The sequence below is a fragment of the Thyridium curvatum genome, assembly GCF_004353045.1.
Source record: "Thyridium curvatum strain D216 chromosome Unknown NODE_54_length_294788_cov_77.042876, whole genome shotgun sequence".
NCBI classification, from domain to species: Eukaryota; Fungi; Ascomycota; class Sordariomycetes; order Thyridiales; family Thyridiaceae; genus Thyridium; species Thyridium curvatum.
The window spans coordinates 22,363-36,977 of NW_022156809.1; the positions used below are offsets into that span (position 1 = coordinate 22,363).

At 51.1% G+C, this 14,615-nt stretch overlaps 7 protein-coding genes across 7 annotated transcripts; 3 read left to right on the top strand and 4 right to left on the bottom strand.

Moving 5' to 3' along the window:
- Positions 1-1,610: 1,610 nt before the first annotated feature.
- On the bottom strand, positions 1,611-3,318 carry E0L32_008269 (uncharacterized protein; the record flags this gene model as incomplete). The annotated part of the gene is made up of 2 exons (XM_031143104.1): positions 1,611-2,338; positions 2,502-3,318. 2 exons carry the CDS (start codon positions 3,316-3,318, stop codon positions 1,611-1,613), a joined length of 1,545 nt encoding a protein of 514 aa, XP_030992411.1.
- A 292-nt stretch (positions 3,319-3,610) lies between these two features.
- Positions 3,611-4,570, top strand: E0L32_008270 (uncharacterized protein; the record flags this gene model as incomplete). Its single annotated transcript, XM_031143105.1, has 1 exon — positions 3,611-4,570. The coding sequence occupies one exon, from the start codon at positions 3,611-3,613 to the stop codon at positions 4,568-4,570; it is 960 nt and encodes a 319-aa protein (XP_030992412.1).
- Positions 4,571-5,475: 905 nt separating this feature from the next.
- On the top strand, positions 5,476-5,802 carry E0L32_008271 (uncharacterized protein; the record flags this gene model as incomplete). Its single annotated transcript, XM_031143107.1, has 2 exons — positions 5,476-5,484; positions 5,524-5,802. The coding sequence occupies 2 exons, from the start codon at positions 5,476-5,478 to the stop codon at positions 5,800-5,802; spliced, it is 288 nt and encodes a 95-aa protein (XP_030992413.1).
- Positions 5,803-6,519: 717 nt separating this feature from the next.
- E0L32_008272 (uncharacterized protein) lies at positions 6,520-7,917 on the top strand (the record flags this gene model as incomplete). Its single annotated transcript, XM_031143108.1, has 1 exon — positions 6,520-7,917. The coding sequence occupies one exon, from the start codon at positions 6,520-6,522 to the stop codon at positions 7,915-7,917; it is 1,398 nt and encodes a 465-aa protein (XP_030992414.1).
- Positions 7,918-8,576: 659 nt separating this feature from the next.
- On the bottom strand, positions 8,577-8,945 carry E0L32_008273 (uncharacterized protein; the record flags this gene model as incomplete). Its single annotated transcript, XM_031143109.1, has 1 exon — positions 8,577-8,945. One exon carries the CDS (start codon positions 8,943-8,945, stop codon positions 8,577-8,579), a length of 369 nt encoding a protein of 122 aa, XP_030992415.1.
- Positions 8,946-10,019: 1,074 nt separating this feature from the next.
- Positions 10,020-10,532, bottom strand: E0L32_008274 (uncharacterized protein; the record flags this gene model as incomplete). Its single annotated transcript, XM_031143110.1, has 1 exon — positions 10,020-10,532. One exon carries the CDS (start codon positions 10,530-10,532, stop codon positions 10,020-10,022), a length of 513 nt encoding a protein of 170 aa, XP_030992416.1.
- Positions 10,533-11,531: 999 nt separating this feature from the next.
- Positions 11,532-13,612, bottom strand: E0L32_008275 (uncharacterized protein; the record flags this gene model as incomplete). Its single annotated transcript, XM_031143111.1, has 3 exons — positions 11,532-11,921; positions 11,995-13,092; positions 13,151-13,612. 3 exons carry the CDS (start codon positions 13,610-13,612, stop codon positions 11,532-11,534), a joined length of 1,950 nt encoding a protein of 649 aa, XP_030992417.1.
- Positions 13,613-14,615: the final 1,003 nt, after the last annotated feature.

Here is a 14,615-nt window from a genome sequence, read left to right on the forward strand (position 1 = left end):
AGAATCCATGCGGGCGTGCCGCCTTGTCCGCACGCATATCACACTCTAGAGGGACTGTTTTCCTATATCGGATGGAAGCCTGGTCAAACGCAAAAGATGTATTGAGCCCTGTTGAACCCGGCCAGTTCTCGTTATGCAGGGTCTAAAAGTACGATCTATAGAACCACCATCCCAATGCCCTCGTCTATTCTCAGTTCAGACGCTACCTATTCTCGGCCTGCCATTCAACGTCATCAACCTTGACACCGGTGCTATTACCAGGGCTTCTCAACACTACCGGATGAACCTGCTAGAATGCAACAAGCGAGGTACCACTGGCTACTTAGTAGCATTCTATGGAGGCCATATCGCAGGACTCTATGCTGCCCATCCTGGTCTTGAAGCAAAATTTCAATCCGATGTATCGTTCCTGCCTGTGAATACAGTTTGGATATACATGCCTCTAGAACCAACAGAATCCCTCCAAGAACTCTTAGTAGTACGATCCAGGCATAAGGGAGCTTTGATAGTAGGTGTTATTCTAGTGGTGTATGTGTATCAAATGCTAATAAACAACAGTGCTTGACAGACAGACAACGCCCAGCATTTCTGGGGCCGTATATACCCGAAAGAATCTCTCAAATCCAGCCCCTTCGTATCAATAAAGACGGTCTATCGCCAGACTATTTCAGTACGTGGGATGTCGGACACGAGAGCACTGATACCCAAATCATCGGTCCCTGCCACAATGATGGGGAAAATCCGGGAAGTCGGTCAACCACGTCACATCACGACCTTATACAATCCCTTCGGCCAACTTCGCCGCCACCTCCGTCGCTAAGAATGGAGAGCTGGTTCTATTCGGAATGTTCGTTGGAAGATGTAGCAGGAGTCTCATGCTGTGTTAAGAGGCACCTTCCACATCATCCTATTATCGGCATGTCAGTTTCCTATAAGGACGGTCGACAGGTGGTTGTAGGGCAGTATCGTCCCGACTGGATACTTGAACCCAAACTTGTGGCACAGCATCTTCAACTACATATCAAACTCGCCAGAACGGACAGGGGGTTTCCATACTTTGCAGATGTAGATTTGACAAGTGTCGGGTCACGTCTTCCGTGGGAGGGGAAGTTGATATGGTGGTTCACTCCACGTGAAAGCCATCTACGTCATGTGTTTGGCAAATAAATTTGAGAGACTATATGGAAATACTATATGACTTCATTTCTTGCCCTTGCCTTTGTTGATGGCAATATCGCTTAGATAACTCCGACCTTTCTTGACATAGCGTTCTGTATCGAAGAAGTACGTTTTGAGAGAGGACGGCCATTCTTGAGTGCTTTTGCGGGCATCCTGGTAGAGTTTAACAACATTCTTGGGTACCTGAATTCATGAATGTTCTGGACGGCTGGCTTCGAGTTTGGGGCCGGAAGGAGGACGCCAACACACTACGGGGAGAAATTGAAGAGCTAATAGGGACGGATGACATTGACGAGTAGCTTGATGGGATTCAAGGCTTGCTTCTTTGAGACGATATCGAAAGAAGTCTGAAATTTGTACACCGAGCCGCAAGGAATTGATTCAATAATGACTGATCCTCAGCAGGTTCACTCACAACATAACTTCTGTGTTCATCGCCCCGGAGGATCAACCACCTCTCCACGTTCCACTAGCACCAGCGCATCAACTCTGTCCGTGGCAAATTCGACCCGCTTCCAAGTCTTCAAGCTCCCGGTACTCGTATCGAGTTCCCAAACCCGCGTTCGACGGTGAAATCGGATTCCGCCATACGAACAATATCCCCCGAACCCGCTGCCACCCCCATAGCATAGCCAAAGGCGAGGCTGAGCTTTGTCTCCATTCTGCTGCTTTTGCTGTGGCAGAAGCGCGCAAAAGTCATTCACATGATCGTGCCCACAGCCTAATGCTGACACGCCTGCTTTGACCAAAGCGTCGTAGAGATGAGAATTGAAGCTCGGACTTTCAGACGGTTCCCTCCGGTGGCCGTTGCGTATACTCAGATGGCGGTCACCGAACTCGGGAAGAGGGATATGTAAGAAAGCTAGGGATAGATGAATGCGGTTGTCGTTACTGTCCTTCTCATGCGCGCTTCGTTGCGCTTGGGAAGTGTCCGTGAACCAGTCAATTTGGCTCTGCTTTATAGGGTCATAATCGGGCTGGCGTATCTTGCTCGGTATTTGACCATGAGAATCTAGGAAATATAAAGTTGATAACGGGAGTTGTGATGGCGCGGGAGCCAGGACCTGAAGGTAGAAGTTGCCTATGCCATCAACATGCTCTGGGCCTGGCTCGCAGAGGCTAAAAGGGAGATTCTGGAGTATTGACATCTGTGCTGTGCCTGTACTCTAGTCAGTATGAACAGCTATCATTCCCAAGATCCATCTTATTAGGGCCGCACATTATCTTGAGGAACAAAGTAGTCTATACGGTTTGAGTAGCCAGTGCCAAGAACTAGCGATCAACAATACACTCGCACTCTTTTGTTAAAAGAAGTTACTCACGTGATAATGTGTGTATGCCTTCACTATCATGATTTCCAAAGACGGCTGCGAATGGGATTGAACGCTCGATGATAGGAGTAACCACCTTAAACAGGGCGGATTTGCTGTCGGGGATGTCGTGGTGCAACTGGTCTCCAGCGAGAATCACAAGGTCTGGTTTCTCGACATCCAAGATCCTTCCAATGAAGTCAACCGTAAGTGGATCAGCCTCGCTCTCTGGGAGATATCTCCCATGGGCATCAATAGCATCTTTGCATATCCCGACACAAGTGACCATATGCGTGTCAGAGATCTGAACAATCTTGAATTTGCCATCCTCCCTGACTCTTAAAGCCGCCCCAGCATCTGGTCTCGGCTTCGCCCTGCCGTAAAGTACGCTAAGTCTTGCAACCGGTACCTTAGGCTGACCGTTAAGTTGGAGCGGCGATGGCATGAGAGCCCATTGTGGTCGGGGGTCGACGGCATCAACACCAAAGAGAACGTCCACCTCTGTCACAGCCTGATCAATCGTGCCAGAGAACTTGCTCCTTAGCACCCAGATTCCGCCAGGTCGACTCTCCCATGAGGGACCTGAGCCAGGGTTGGGAGGTGGCTCGCCGACTCTGATATCCATGACCAGGAAGTCCTCCTCTGCAAGCTCTTCCTCATTCGCTAGCGCTACGTACAGCCATGCACTCTGCTGAGATGTATATAGGTAGAGGTCTTTCTCTATGCGGTGCCATATTTGCGGGTCCAGTTCGCAGGTGGAGGCAGTCACTGTTGGAGAGAAGATGCATACAGTCAGATCCGTGACAACTTGGCGAGGAACAACGGCCATAGTATGGGTAATGGACGATGTCGCCGTTTAGAGAGGACTCGAGCAGACAAGAGGAGTCGGGCGTTGGCATCGACAGCGAGGCGAAGAGAGTGTCGAGAAGCGAAACAAGACGAGACGAGGCAGCGAAACAGTGAGGTTCAGAACAAGGCCGTTTGGACCATGCTGAATTTGAGAGAAGGTTTTGGCGCGGGGAAATGGTGCTATTTCTGGCTGTTCCTGCCATTGCCTGTCCACCGCCCCCACAGTCTCTCGTTCACTCGCACGCCTCCTTCACCCCGCAACCGCAACAGACATGGCTTCCTGTTCTCCTTTTGAGGATTATCAAGTCGGTCAGGTTTTGACCTTGAGCGTCATTCCCGAGCAGGGCGAAAAAAGCTCAGACTCGACGGCCCGTGCACGAATCCGGCACCTCCAGATTCCCCGTACGCTCTCCTGCTGTATGATCGTGGACCTTCTGGGCGAAGGCTGTCCCGACAATCCAGTGTTTCTAAAGCTCTATGACAGGCGCTTTTCGGAGCAACTTCGGAGCGACCATGGAATTGACCCGTGGAAGAGGGATGCGGAAGAAGAGTACATCAATGCCGTCCGGACAGGTGCAGCGCGCCAATTTCTTCACAATCTTCACACCATCCCCGATTTTGAAGAGGACACGGGAGAGAGTTGGGACGACGGCCAGATCGAAGCGTTTCTGACTGGCCAAGTTCACGAACTCTTCAACACCGAGGCTACCGTGTACGATACCCTTCGTGACATCCAGGGAAAGCTAGTTCCCCGCCTCGTAGCACGCGTCCATCTCCCCCTCTCGCTCCCAGACGCCGGCATCGGTCTCGCCGACGCCGTAGAACTGCTCCATATCAAAGGGATCTTGCTTCAGTACATCGACGGTTTCTCCCTATCCAAGGTGCAAGATCATGCACCAAAATCTGAATGGCAAGGCATCGTCGATCAAGCCGTCGCCATCGTCCAGGTGGTCGGCGACCACGGCGTCCTTAACAGAGATGTTAGACCCGACAGCTTTATCGTCCAGCGTGACAGGAGCGGCTGTTACCGGGTGTTTATGATTGACTTTGGTCTGGCTCGACTGCGAGGCTGGAACGAGACGGAGCGCGATTGGGCCAAAGCCAAGCTGAACAAGGACGAAGAGGGAGCGGTTGGATTGGTGATGAAGAAGCGGCTTGCTAGAGAAGGTTTTGAGCTCCGATTCGAGAATTCCGATAGGTATATGGAATGGGCTGGCGGAGATGATGAATGAGCCGCCCAGACCAAGCTGTGGTGAGCGGGGATATCCCGCCCGCAAGCTCCAACCTCTCTCCACCTCCGACAGCCTACAGGCAGGTTGGGATCTGCTTCGATCAGCTGCCGTATCTCGGCTCCGGTACGAGGTGCCTCTGGCGGTCTGAGGTCTGGGTATGCGTAGAGGTTGCGAAAGGAGGACGAGCTTGTTTAATGGAAGAGGCTGCAGACAGTGGGGACTTGGGAAGCAATGGCAAGGTCGAGCGTCTCGGACACGTGGATGGCGTGCTTCGCGATGAGAGTGTAGAGCCCCAAGCCCGTAATTTGATCCTGTCATCGCGTGATGGGTCCCCTCTTGAGGACAGGACGGTTTTTGCTTGGCGGTGTGAGACTGGAGTCTAACATTAACCTCCTTAAGGAGATCTTCGAGATCCCGCTTCGTACTTCGAATCATATCCCTATATTCGTTCGGGACCAAAAGGCTCGCCGTGCTCGAACGTCTTTGTCAGTCAGGATCTGGTAAACAGCAAGGACTCCACAGATTTATATCCGCCAGAGCGGTGATAGTGGATTTATATCTTGACGGCAGCGCCGCAAACCCATTGACGTCGTTATCCATGTTGCCTCAGCTAGTCTAGTCTGGGATGCTTAGCTCCTGGGACTTGTCGCAGGTCACCAAGTTCGGATCCCGATCCGTTTCATCGGCATGACAACAAACCGAGCGTCGAGCCCTCACTGACACAGAGGTCAAATTCGTCAAAGACATTGCTATTCAACTCATCCTGCAGGACGCTACATTGGAGTGGAAGCAGTTTCTGGTCAATGAAATCAATCTAGAGGATGTTCGACGCCGAGTTGCCGACTGGCGTTTATAGCCGATCCATCTACGCTGTCCAGTTCAGACGCTAATACCCCCTCTACGCCATGGATGTGGTCATTCTGAGATGCCTCACGTTTGGCAACATCAACTAGCGTGTCCGCAACTATACAGAGGAGAAACACTGCACGTTCCTGTTCGGACCGCTCGATTTCAGAAACGGTGTTCTCTACGACCATGATGGACGGATTTACCCGTTCAACGGATTCCCTCCGCGGCCAATCCGGCAGCGTCTTCACGCACCTCTAGCTCTGCCCCAGGTTGAGGAGATTATCGAGACTGACGAATCCGAGGAGGACGGACAAATCGCACCTCCCGAACCGCAGGGACCCGTTGTCCCCGTCAGACTCCAGACGCTTTGGTGCACTGGGTGAGTGGGAGCTTTAATGCTACCGCCATGGAGGAGTCACTTCTGGAAAAGGCTTCGATGGAGCGAAGAAGCCATTGAGAGCCTGGAGCTGGTCTCCGGTTGCCAGACGGATTGGGGGCGGTCTTTGAAGCTCCGGCCGGTGATGTTTAGTGGGTCCCGCATTACACGGTAATGACGACGGCACGGTCTAGATCGAGCCGTCTCTCATTGAAGTGGATCGAATCTCAAAGGTAAGGTTAAGGTTCGATTGGAAAGTGGGTAACGACCTGCCTAATGATATTGCATCCATGCGACTCCTCAATCACACCCTGCCTTATTAGCCTCAGTGCTCGTGGGCCCGGGAAGTGCGCCCCATGTGGGCTAAGTATTTTAGCTAGTCAAGCACCACGGTGCAACACCATCTTAGCTACATGCACAATACAACCGTCTGCTCCGTTTTTGTTGTTGTTGCCCGTGTGCACACCGTCTTGCCCGTGACACGCTCGGAACCGGATCTGTCTCGCTCCACATTTGCGGACATTTGCGGACATTTGCGGGGGTTCGGACGAATGTTCACCACCGGCCTGGCTCGACTCAGTCGCGCCCGACGTGGCGGTGGCTGAAGGGTTTATATCACGTGATATTCAACTTCCATGCAACAGACCTCCCCTAATCGATAAATGTCATTGACCAACGAATGTCAGCAGTTACCTACCTACCAAACTGTCCGATATGTGGCAAAATGCCGTTCAATTCGGGTTTCATTGGGAGAAAGCATTCAACGCCAATGGCTCCTCCATTCATGGTATCTGCCCCGGGAAAAGCCATCGTATTCGGTGAGCATGCGGCTGTATATGGTCAACCCGCCCTTGCCGCTGCTATCTCTCTCCGATCCTATCTTCTAGTCACTACCCTCTCCAAATCTCGACGTACTGTCCAACTGAACTTTCGGGACATTGGCTTGAATCATACTTGGGAGATCGCCAATCTACCTTGGAGTACCTTCCACCGACCTTCCCGAAAGCATTCCTATACTTCAGTTGTCGACTCCCTCGATCCTGATTGTCTCGAGGCCATCATTCCACATGCCGAGGCCGTGTCGAAGCATCTTCCCGACAAGGAACGAAAAACCCACATAAAATCCACGACTGCCTTCCTCTACCTCTTCCTCTCCCTCAGCTCCTCGACGAGTCCCGGATTTATCTACACTCTCCGATCTACGATTCCCATTGGGGCAGGTTTAGGAAGCAGTGCCAGCGTTTGTGTCTGCTTGAGTGCTGCACTACTCCTTCAGACACACGCCCTTGCTGGACCGCACCCTGATCAGCCGCCCGGGGAGGCAGAGGTCCAGATCGAGCGCATCAATCGCTGGGCATTCGTTGGCGAGCTGTGTATACACGGAGACCCTAGCGGAGTTGATAATACAGTTTCGGCTGGTGGAAAGGCCGTGATATTCCAGAGAAACGCATCGGGCCCACCGTCCGTGACGAGTCTCGCCAACTTCCCGAAACTACCACTCCTTCTCGTTGATACTCGACAATCACGATCCACCGCTACACAGGTTGAAAAGGTGAAAATACTCAAGGCCAATCATCCTGAATTAACGCAGACCATCTTGGACGCAATTGGCAAACTTACAGCCTCTGCATTGGAGCTAGTTTCGTCAGCCGAGTTCCAAGGTAGTGGCGCCTCTGACGCTGTGCAACACTTGGGAACCTTGATCAGTATCAACCATGGTCTTTTGGTTTCCTTGGGAGTCTCTCACCCCCGTCTAGAACGTGTTCGCGAGCTCGTCGACTATACGAATATTGGCTGGACAAAACTTACCGGTGCTGGAGGTGGTGGTTGTGCCATCACACTCTTCCGACGGGACATTGAAGACGAGACTATCAATGAGCTGGAGCGCAAGTTCAATGCCGAAGGATTTGAAAAACACGAGGCTATGCTAGGTGCCGACGGCGTTGGGGTTCTCTGGCCTGCCATGTTCCGAAATGACACCACTGGAGAAGGGGAAGAAATTGATCAGGAGAGGTTCGAAAACGCCGATGGCGCTCAAGGTATCGACCAGCTGGTTGGAGTAGGGGTGCAAGAAGACAGGGAAGGCTGGAAGTTTTGGACGCGAGATATTGCTTTAAGATGAGACTAGATTCATCCTTATTGTCAGGACTCTATGTGAATGTGTTATGGATTCTGTATTACATATGATTGATGAATTAGATTGTGCGGCATAATTTATCCCTATCCCTTTAGACATACTCCGTTCGAGGACAGATGGCTGAATCACATGCGCGTGACGATAGGCGGCGGGTTGCGCCTGGCAACAGTCCGCTGTCTTCTCAAGCTGGGAAACAGCGGGAAGATGTTGCAACTGCAGGTATTTACGATAGAAATACCTAACTGAGCACCACGATATACGGATCTCTCGGTCAATGTGACGATCAGGTAACGCTTACGGCACCAGAGCAGTCGTCAAAGGTATTCGGAGTGCCATTGCCAACCATTGCTGGCGCGAAATCACTACTTTCTCGAGATGGCCTTGTCAAATTTTGGTTGGCCCATTGCTGCCTGAATGAGACACCCACCCACGTGAGCGCCATCAGTAGATCTTTACTGTGTAGCGACAATCACTGGGCTCATATGCAGTTGTGTTGGTGCAAGGCTTGGATGTTCTAGCGTAGGCAGCCAGCAGCCCTCTGACCATATCTCGGGTCTTTCCGGCCAACGTGGCCATCATGAGATAAGCAGGTGAGCCCCCAGCGCCAGTCTCACTGTGACATGCGGCATCCTGCTACCCCTGTTCTACTCCTTACTGAAGACAAAATCCTCTAGTTCTTTGTAAGCCTCCTCAAGATTGTCGTTAACAATGATCTTGTCATGCACTCCTGTCTCAGCGTAGTCAAGCTCAGCTCTACTTTGGGCCAGCCTCCTCTGAATACTGCCCTCATCCTCTGTGCCCCGGCCCCTGAGGCGTGCCTCGAGCACCGCAAAACTCGGCGGCTTGATAAAAACAAATCGAGGATTGATCTGAGAGTCGGGCCTTAGTTGCTCTGCTTTCAATTGTTTGACTCCTTCCATCTCGATATCAAGCAAGACAACCAAACCCTTTGCCATCTGACTGATGACTGTTTGTTTGCTGGTGCCATACAGGTTGCCATTTGAATTCCGCATACTCTATGAAGGAATTCTCAGAAATCAGCGCCTCAAACTTGTCTCGTGAGACATAGTAGTAAGATGAGCCATCAACCTCGCCGCATCGCGGTTGTCGAGTTGTGTGGGAGACGGTGGTTACAAGAGTTGCCGGATGTGCATCTAGAAGCCTCTGGCATAGTGTACCTTTTCCGACGCCTGAGGGTCCGGAAACGACAATCGGCCGGCGGCCAGGAGTAAGCAGTGTGATTTTGGGAGAAGGTTAGTGCGACCAATGTTTAAAGATCATGACATGGCGGAGTAAGAAGAACATACTAGAAGCCATGGGCCCTTTTTGCAAGTGCAAAAATGGGATGGGACTGGAGGGAGTTCAATTGGCTTTGCCAATGTAATTACTCGACTTGGTGCGAAGGAGAGAAGGGAAATAGAGATCCTCTGTCAGGATGTGATCATCACATGACTAAGTGCTGTGGTGAGTGTTGTGGCAGTACACCTTGCTTCTGACTAACAGCACAAGTTTGCTGGAGGCATGCCGGAGCAGTTCCGCAAGATCGGGTTCCGCGGTAAGGATATTCCCAGACAAGTTTACAGTGGAGAAAGCTACTTACATCAGATCAGTAGACATGAGAAGCTGCTTTCGCCTCCTTAGCACTGCTGCCAATCCATGCGGCCTATTACGGTCAAGGCGTAGAAGCGATAGAAATATCACAGTGTCGTACGGACAGAGTAGGATGGCGATGGAAGAAGCTGGCTTCATTCTATGAACGCACCTGAGGATTGACACCTGCGGGTCAGGGTCTTCCAGTCTGAACGCGTATGCACAGCCCGACAGGACAAATGAGGATATTTCGAACGCATGGAAATGGTTTCGGCCGCCGTTGAACATCTGCAAAAGCGGGTAACACGCGATCTGCATTGAATGAAACTGTCAAGGAGTGTAATTCTGTAGGTGGTTTCCTGCATCATGCTCTATGCTCCACTCATAGTGTTCGCGCTGACAACCTGACTAAATGGGCTGGACACGGATTTCATCCAAGTCTTTAGAGACAACATCGCCGAACCCAGTCTCTTTGGCTCAAACGCCAGTGAACCAGCCTAACCGTCGTCTCCTTTGCGCTGAGATCCTTGCTCATCTTCGTGCTTCGTATATGGACCTAGTGCTTCGAGCTCCTTGTCCGCTTTTTGCACCTCCAGCCAGTCATAATAGCCCCACTGCCGTTCATCGCCGGTCTCATTCATCTCGTGCCAGTAGTGAACCCTATCGCCAAAGTGTTTCCTCGCGATCTCATGAACGCCGTTGATATATTTGGCGGCTGGAGTAGTAAGTCGTCCGCTGACCTTTGAGCTGAAACGGAGGAAGTAGTTGCATCGATTAGGAGTGCTGGGCAAATGCGGGCATTCTCCGACCATGAACCAGATGTTCACCTTGTTAGGTGCGTCGGTGTCACTAGGCAAAACCAGGACTTTGCCATCCGCACGTCGCCCTTCCTTGTCGTGGACACCCCCATAGGTGTCAATGACTTCCCGAAGGAACTCCTCGTACGCCTGTTTATCCGCAACATTTAGCTCGAGTCGTGGAAAAATATCGAACCCGCAATCGAAGCCCATTGTGAATAGAGCAAGTTGAATGGAGCGACTCTGCAAATTCAAACTATGTTGCGAGGAAGTTGGAATGTGTTCATAGGGGGCAATGGGCAGAACGAAGGCACCACTTAAATCGTGCCCGTTGGTACGGACACAATCGGCGAGTAATAGCCGCTAAGTGGCTGGACTTAAGCCATTATCATGAATAATGAAGTGAGCTTCCAACCAGACAGCGACACGTCGTCCACATCATAGGCATGCAGGATGGCTTCATGCGGGAGGCCGACCACTAACAGTCTTTCCGATAAGCAGCTTTAAACAGAGGAGCGTAGTTGCAGCGCGGCGTTCAGGTTCATTGGATCAATCCCTTCTTGCGACCCAGCGAATCGCCGTTCTGCCTGGCGCTGTCCCAGACTGTCGGGTCCAGACTTGTCTGTTCATATGGGCCGACCACCCATATCTCCGGATACTTTGCTCCGGCTGCGGCCTCAATGGCCAGTTTTCTTTTTACGCCTGTGGCAGGAAATAGGATCCGTAAGTTCAGTTGAACCCCGGTTTTGGTGCTGAAAAACGGCCAACATCTTCAAGAAACCGAGGCTGAGCCTTCGAGTTGGGCCGAGGGGAGAGGTCTTGACCAAGAAATAATCTTTGATTGGGTAACCTGTTGGATTTGGACCGAGAGGTAGGGCAGTTATTGTATAATAACATGGACCCAGTGTTCCAGTAGTCCGTTATTGAATGTCCAGTTTGGAAATATAGGACGATTGGCTCGATAACCCGCCAACAAATCCGTCTTGTGGCGAAAAGCCGAGCTGTGCTTGCGGGCATAGAGTGGCACTCGAGAGTGGAGATGGAATGGAAAGGGATAGAACCAACACAGCAAGTCTAATGATCTTGTCTTCCTGAAGCGTGACGCTGCCGCTGCCTGTATGCTCAACACACTAAAATCTAATGTTGGAGTGGGCAACACTCAACCCAAGACTGGCTGGAAATACGCATGGAAAACAAAGATATGCTTTGTCTTCAACTCTCATCTTGCTCTAGGGTGGAGAAAGGTTTCAGGTATTGAGCAATCTCTTCCCAGGACTCGTTGCCGCCAACCAGACTCTTGACTGCCTTCAAAACATCATCTTCGGAGCCACGGAGCTGGGCCGTGCTGTCCCGATCCCGGAGTGTGATGGACCCATTCACGACTGTGTCAAAGTCCACTGTGATACCCAGCGGAGTGCCGAGTTCATCGTTCCTAGCATACCGTTTGCCGATTGAGGCGCTGGATGAGTCGATGTTGTTCGAGATACCCAATGCTCTGAGTCTAGAAGACAATCGGCGCGTGATTGGTACGAACTGAGGTTGGGCAGAGAGAGGTACAATCAGGACCTTGGTTGGCGCCACGGCCAGTGGCAACGACAGCACCTGGCGTTTGGTTTTTTTTTTTTTTAGCTTAACGACTTGCAGGGAGGGGGACATAACGAGGTGTTTTACTTACAGCCCTTGCAGCATCCTGGGGTCGATGCCAGTATGTGTGCTCCAGTACAGAGTAGAGGATACGGCCAATGCCAAACGACGGCTCGATGACGTTCGGGGTGTATTGTCGAGTAGTCTGAAGATGAGCGACCTTCTTAATTGTGAGGAGGTCCTTCGAAAGCTCCACGGCCGATCGGCCATCTGCCAGGGGCTTGATGGTATCAAGAGTTATGATGCCATTGATTTCCAGATCTGCGGCGAGCTTTTCAAGAACAGGCTGTGCCAAGGCCTCAACACTATCCTGCACCACCTTGGCATCTCGCTTGAACCTTGGTCCGACGAGCTTCTTGTCCAACAACGCTTGCCATACTTCCACCCTGATTGGACCTGTTTGAAGCAATTCCCTGACGGTTAGTGGGTAGCCTGTGAAATTCGAATGCACTGTGAGGTCGTATGCGCTTCGATCAGCACATCCAACACACTCAATCCATCCATGGCTCGTGAAAAGCTCAGCATCCCAGCAATCACAGGCGTAATGTGCCATCTCATTGTCCAGATGTTGTCTGAAGCGGAGCTTGGAAGGATCAACACCAACCTTCAAAAGAAAGAGCATGATCCTGCCAAGGAAATAGCCAAGCGTCTCGTTGTCAATGGTTTTAGACTTGACTGCATCCTCAATAGACATCTTTCGAAGTGTGGTTTTCCCATCAAGCTGCGTCTGTTTGGCGAGGAGAGGCAACTCAAGACTAGTGACTTCATGGAAGCGTTCATGTTCCTTCGCATCGGGATCAACGTAATATTCTATCTCAGCCATAAGGAATTCTCGGACTCGAAGGAGACCGGATCTCGGCGAGATTTCGTTGCGGTAAGATTTACCGATGCTTGCAGAAGCGAAGGGCATTGCTCCCTGGTTGAATTCGAGAAGCTTCCGGAAGTTGAGAAACTGTCCCTGAGCGGTCTCAGGTCGCAGATAGACAGGAGCTGCCGCGCTGGGGCCGACTGTGGATCTGAACATAAGATTGAATGGGATCGGAGGTTGCACTTCGCCGTTGCCATCTGGATTTCGAATATCGTGTTCTTTGATTAATTGCCCTAGTTCTGGGCCATCATAGTTGTCGATCTGTCAGGGATGAGAGCATTAGTCTAGCGCTTGGGGACTTGTGGTCAGGTTGAATGACCTGGGCTAGGATTTCATTGTATAGCTTGATGGTTGCCTCATCAAGCTTTGGGTCCTTCTTTGTCGTGCCCTTGGCGCCTGAGGCGAGACGAGATTGCAGCACGTTTTCGACCAAATGATCCGCTCGAAGGTACTCTCCCTTGGCAAGATCTTTGCACATCCAATCCGCGAACTTGTCCACATGGCCACTTGTCTTGAGAACAGTCTCCGGCGTGATGACGGTGCAGTCCACTTCCAGCATATTCTCTTCTAGGACGAAGTGCTTTCTCCAAACATCGACAATGTTCGTCTGCAACGCGCAGCCGGGAGGGCCATAATCGTAGAGGCCGCGGTTATCGCCCTGGAAGTTTGGTGCGGTACGGTAGATCTCGAAAGACTCCGAGAAGAAGAACCTGCGCTTGACGAGCGCCTCAAACTGAGCGCAATCAAATTGATCACCCTTGAGAGTTGTTGACGGAGCCATGGTTCGTCCTGTCGTCCGAGGCTGACTCACTTGTTGATATGGAAAGAAAATCGAGGCGGGGAAGGGTCGCGAGTTGGCTGAGTTATGGTGGGGTGATGTCAAGAAGACCACCTTGGGTTCGAAGAGAGTGAAAGGAAAATTCGGTAAGGCCAATTTCAGGAATTCATAAGCTATTCTGTACGTTTAATGGACCACATCGCAAACCTGAGATTGGCTTTTCAAGCGCTCATTGTTTGCGAGGAGGATTGCTCAGGCTCAAGGGGAACGAATTTTGGATCTCGTTAGCACGGGCCTTGCGCTCGTGCTGGAGCGAACGTGACGCATATGAGGATGACTCACTCGTTTCAAGCTCCTGTCATTCCTTTTCAAATCAGACTTTTTAATGGTGACAAGAGAATGGGCACAAGGCAGGCATTCAAGAGCACTCGTTATTTCTCGTTTTCAATACCACAGCATCAGCACTCGTTGGTCTTCATCATCTCCGAATCTAGAGCTCGTAGAGTATCATCTGCACTGGTATATTTTGACATCCGACAACACTGGATAATACTTCCTCCGAGGAACTCTTCAATATCAGGAAATATGCCTTGCTTAAAAAGTTCATCGACGTGCCGGTCGTAGATCTCCACTTGGCTGTTATGTATGCTTGCCTGACTTGCCTGCCCGGTATCTATCTCCATGGTTTGTTCACACGATATCATACGATAGGGAAGAGGCACAGAGTTGTTGGTCTAAGATGTAGAGACCGGCTCGATGCAAGAGGGTCTACCTTGCATGCTGAGGGTAAATCATATTGCAAATTTGAGAATGCACACACTTGAAATTATAAAGCAAAGGAAACCCAAACTGGAGATATGTCTTTTGTGTGGAGGCACTTAAGACAAGACCACTGGGAGCCAGCAGCCAGCAGCTCGGACACAAGACGGCCTTCAGGGTTCCGCCGATCTCCTGCTACAGTCTTTATTGCTTTACTGCTGCAAGAGCAGGATTGATCTTGACATGA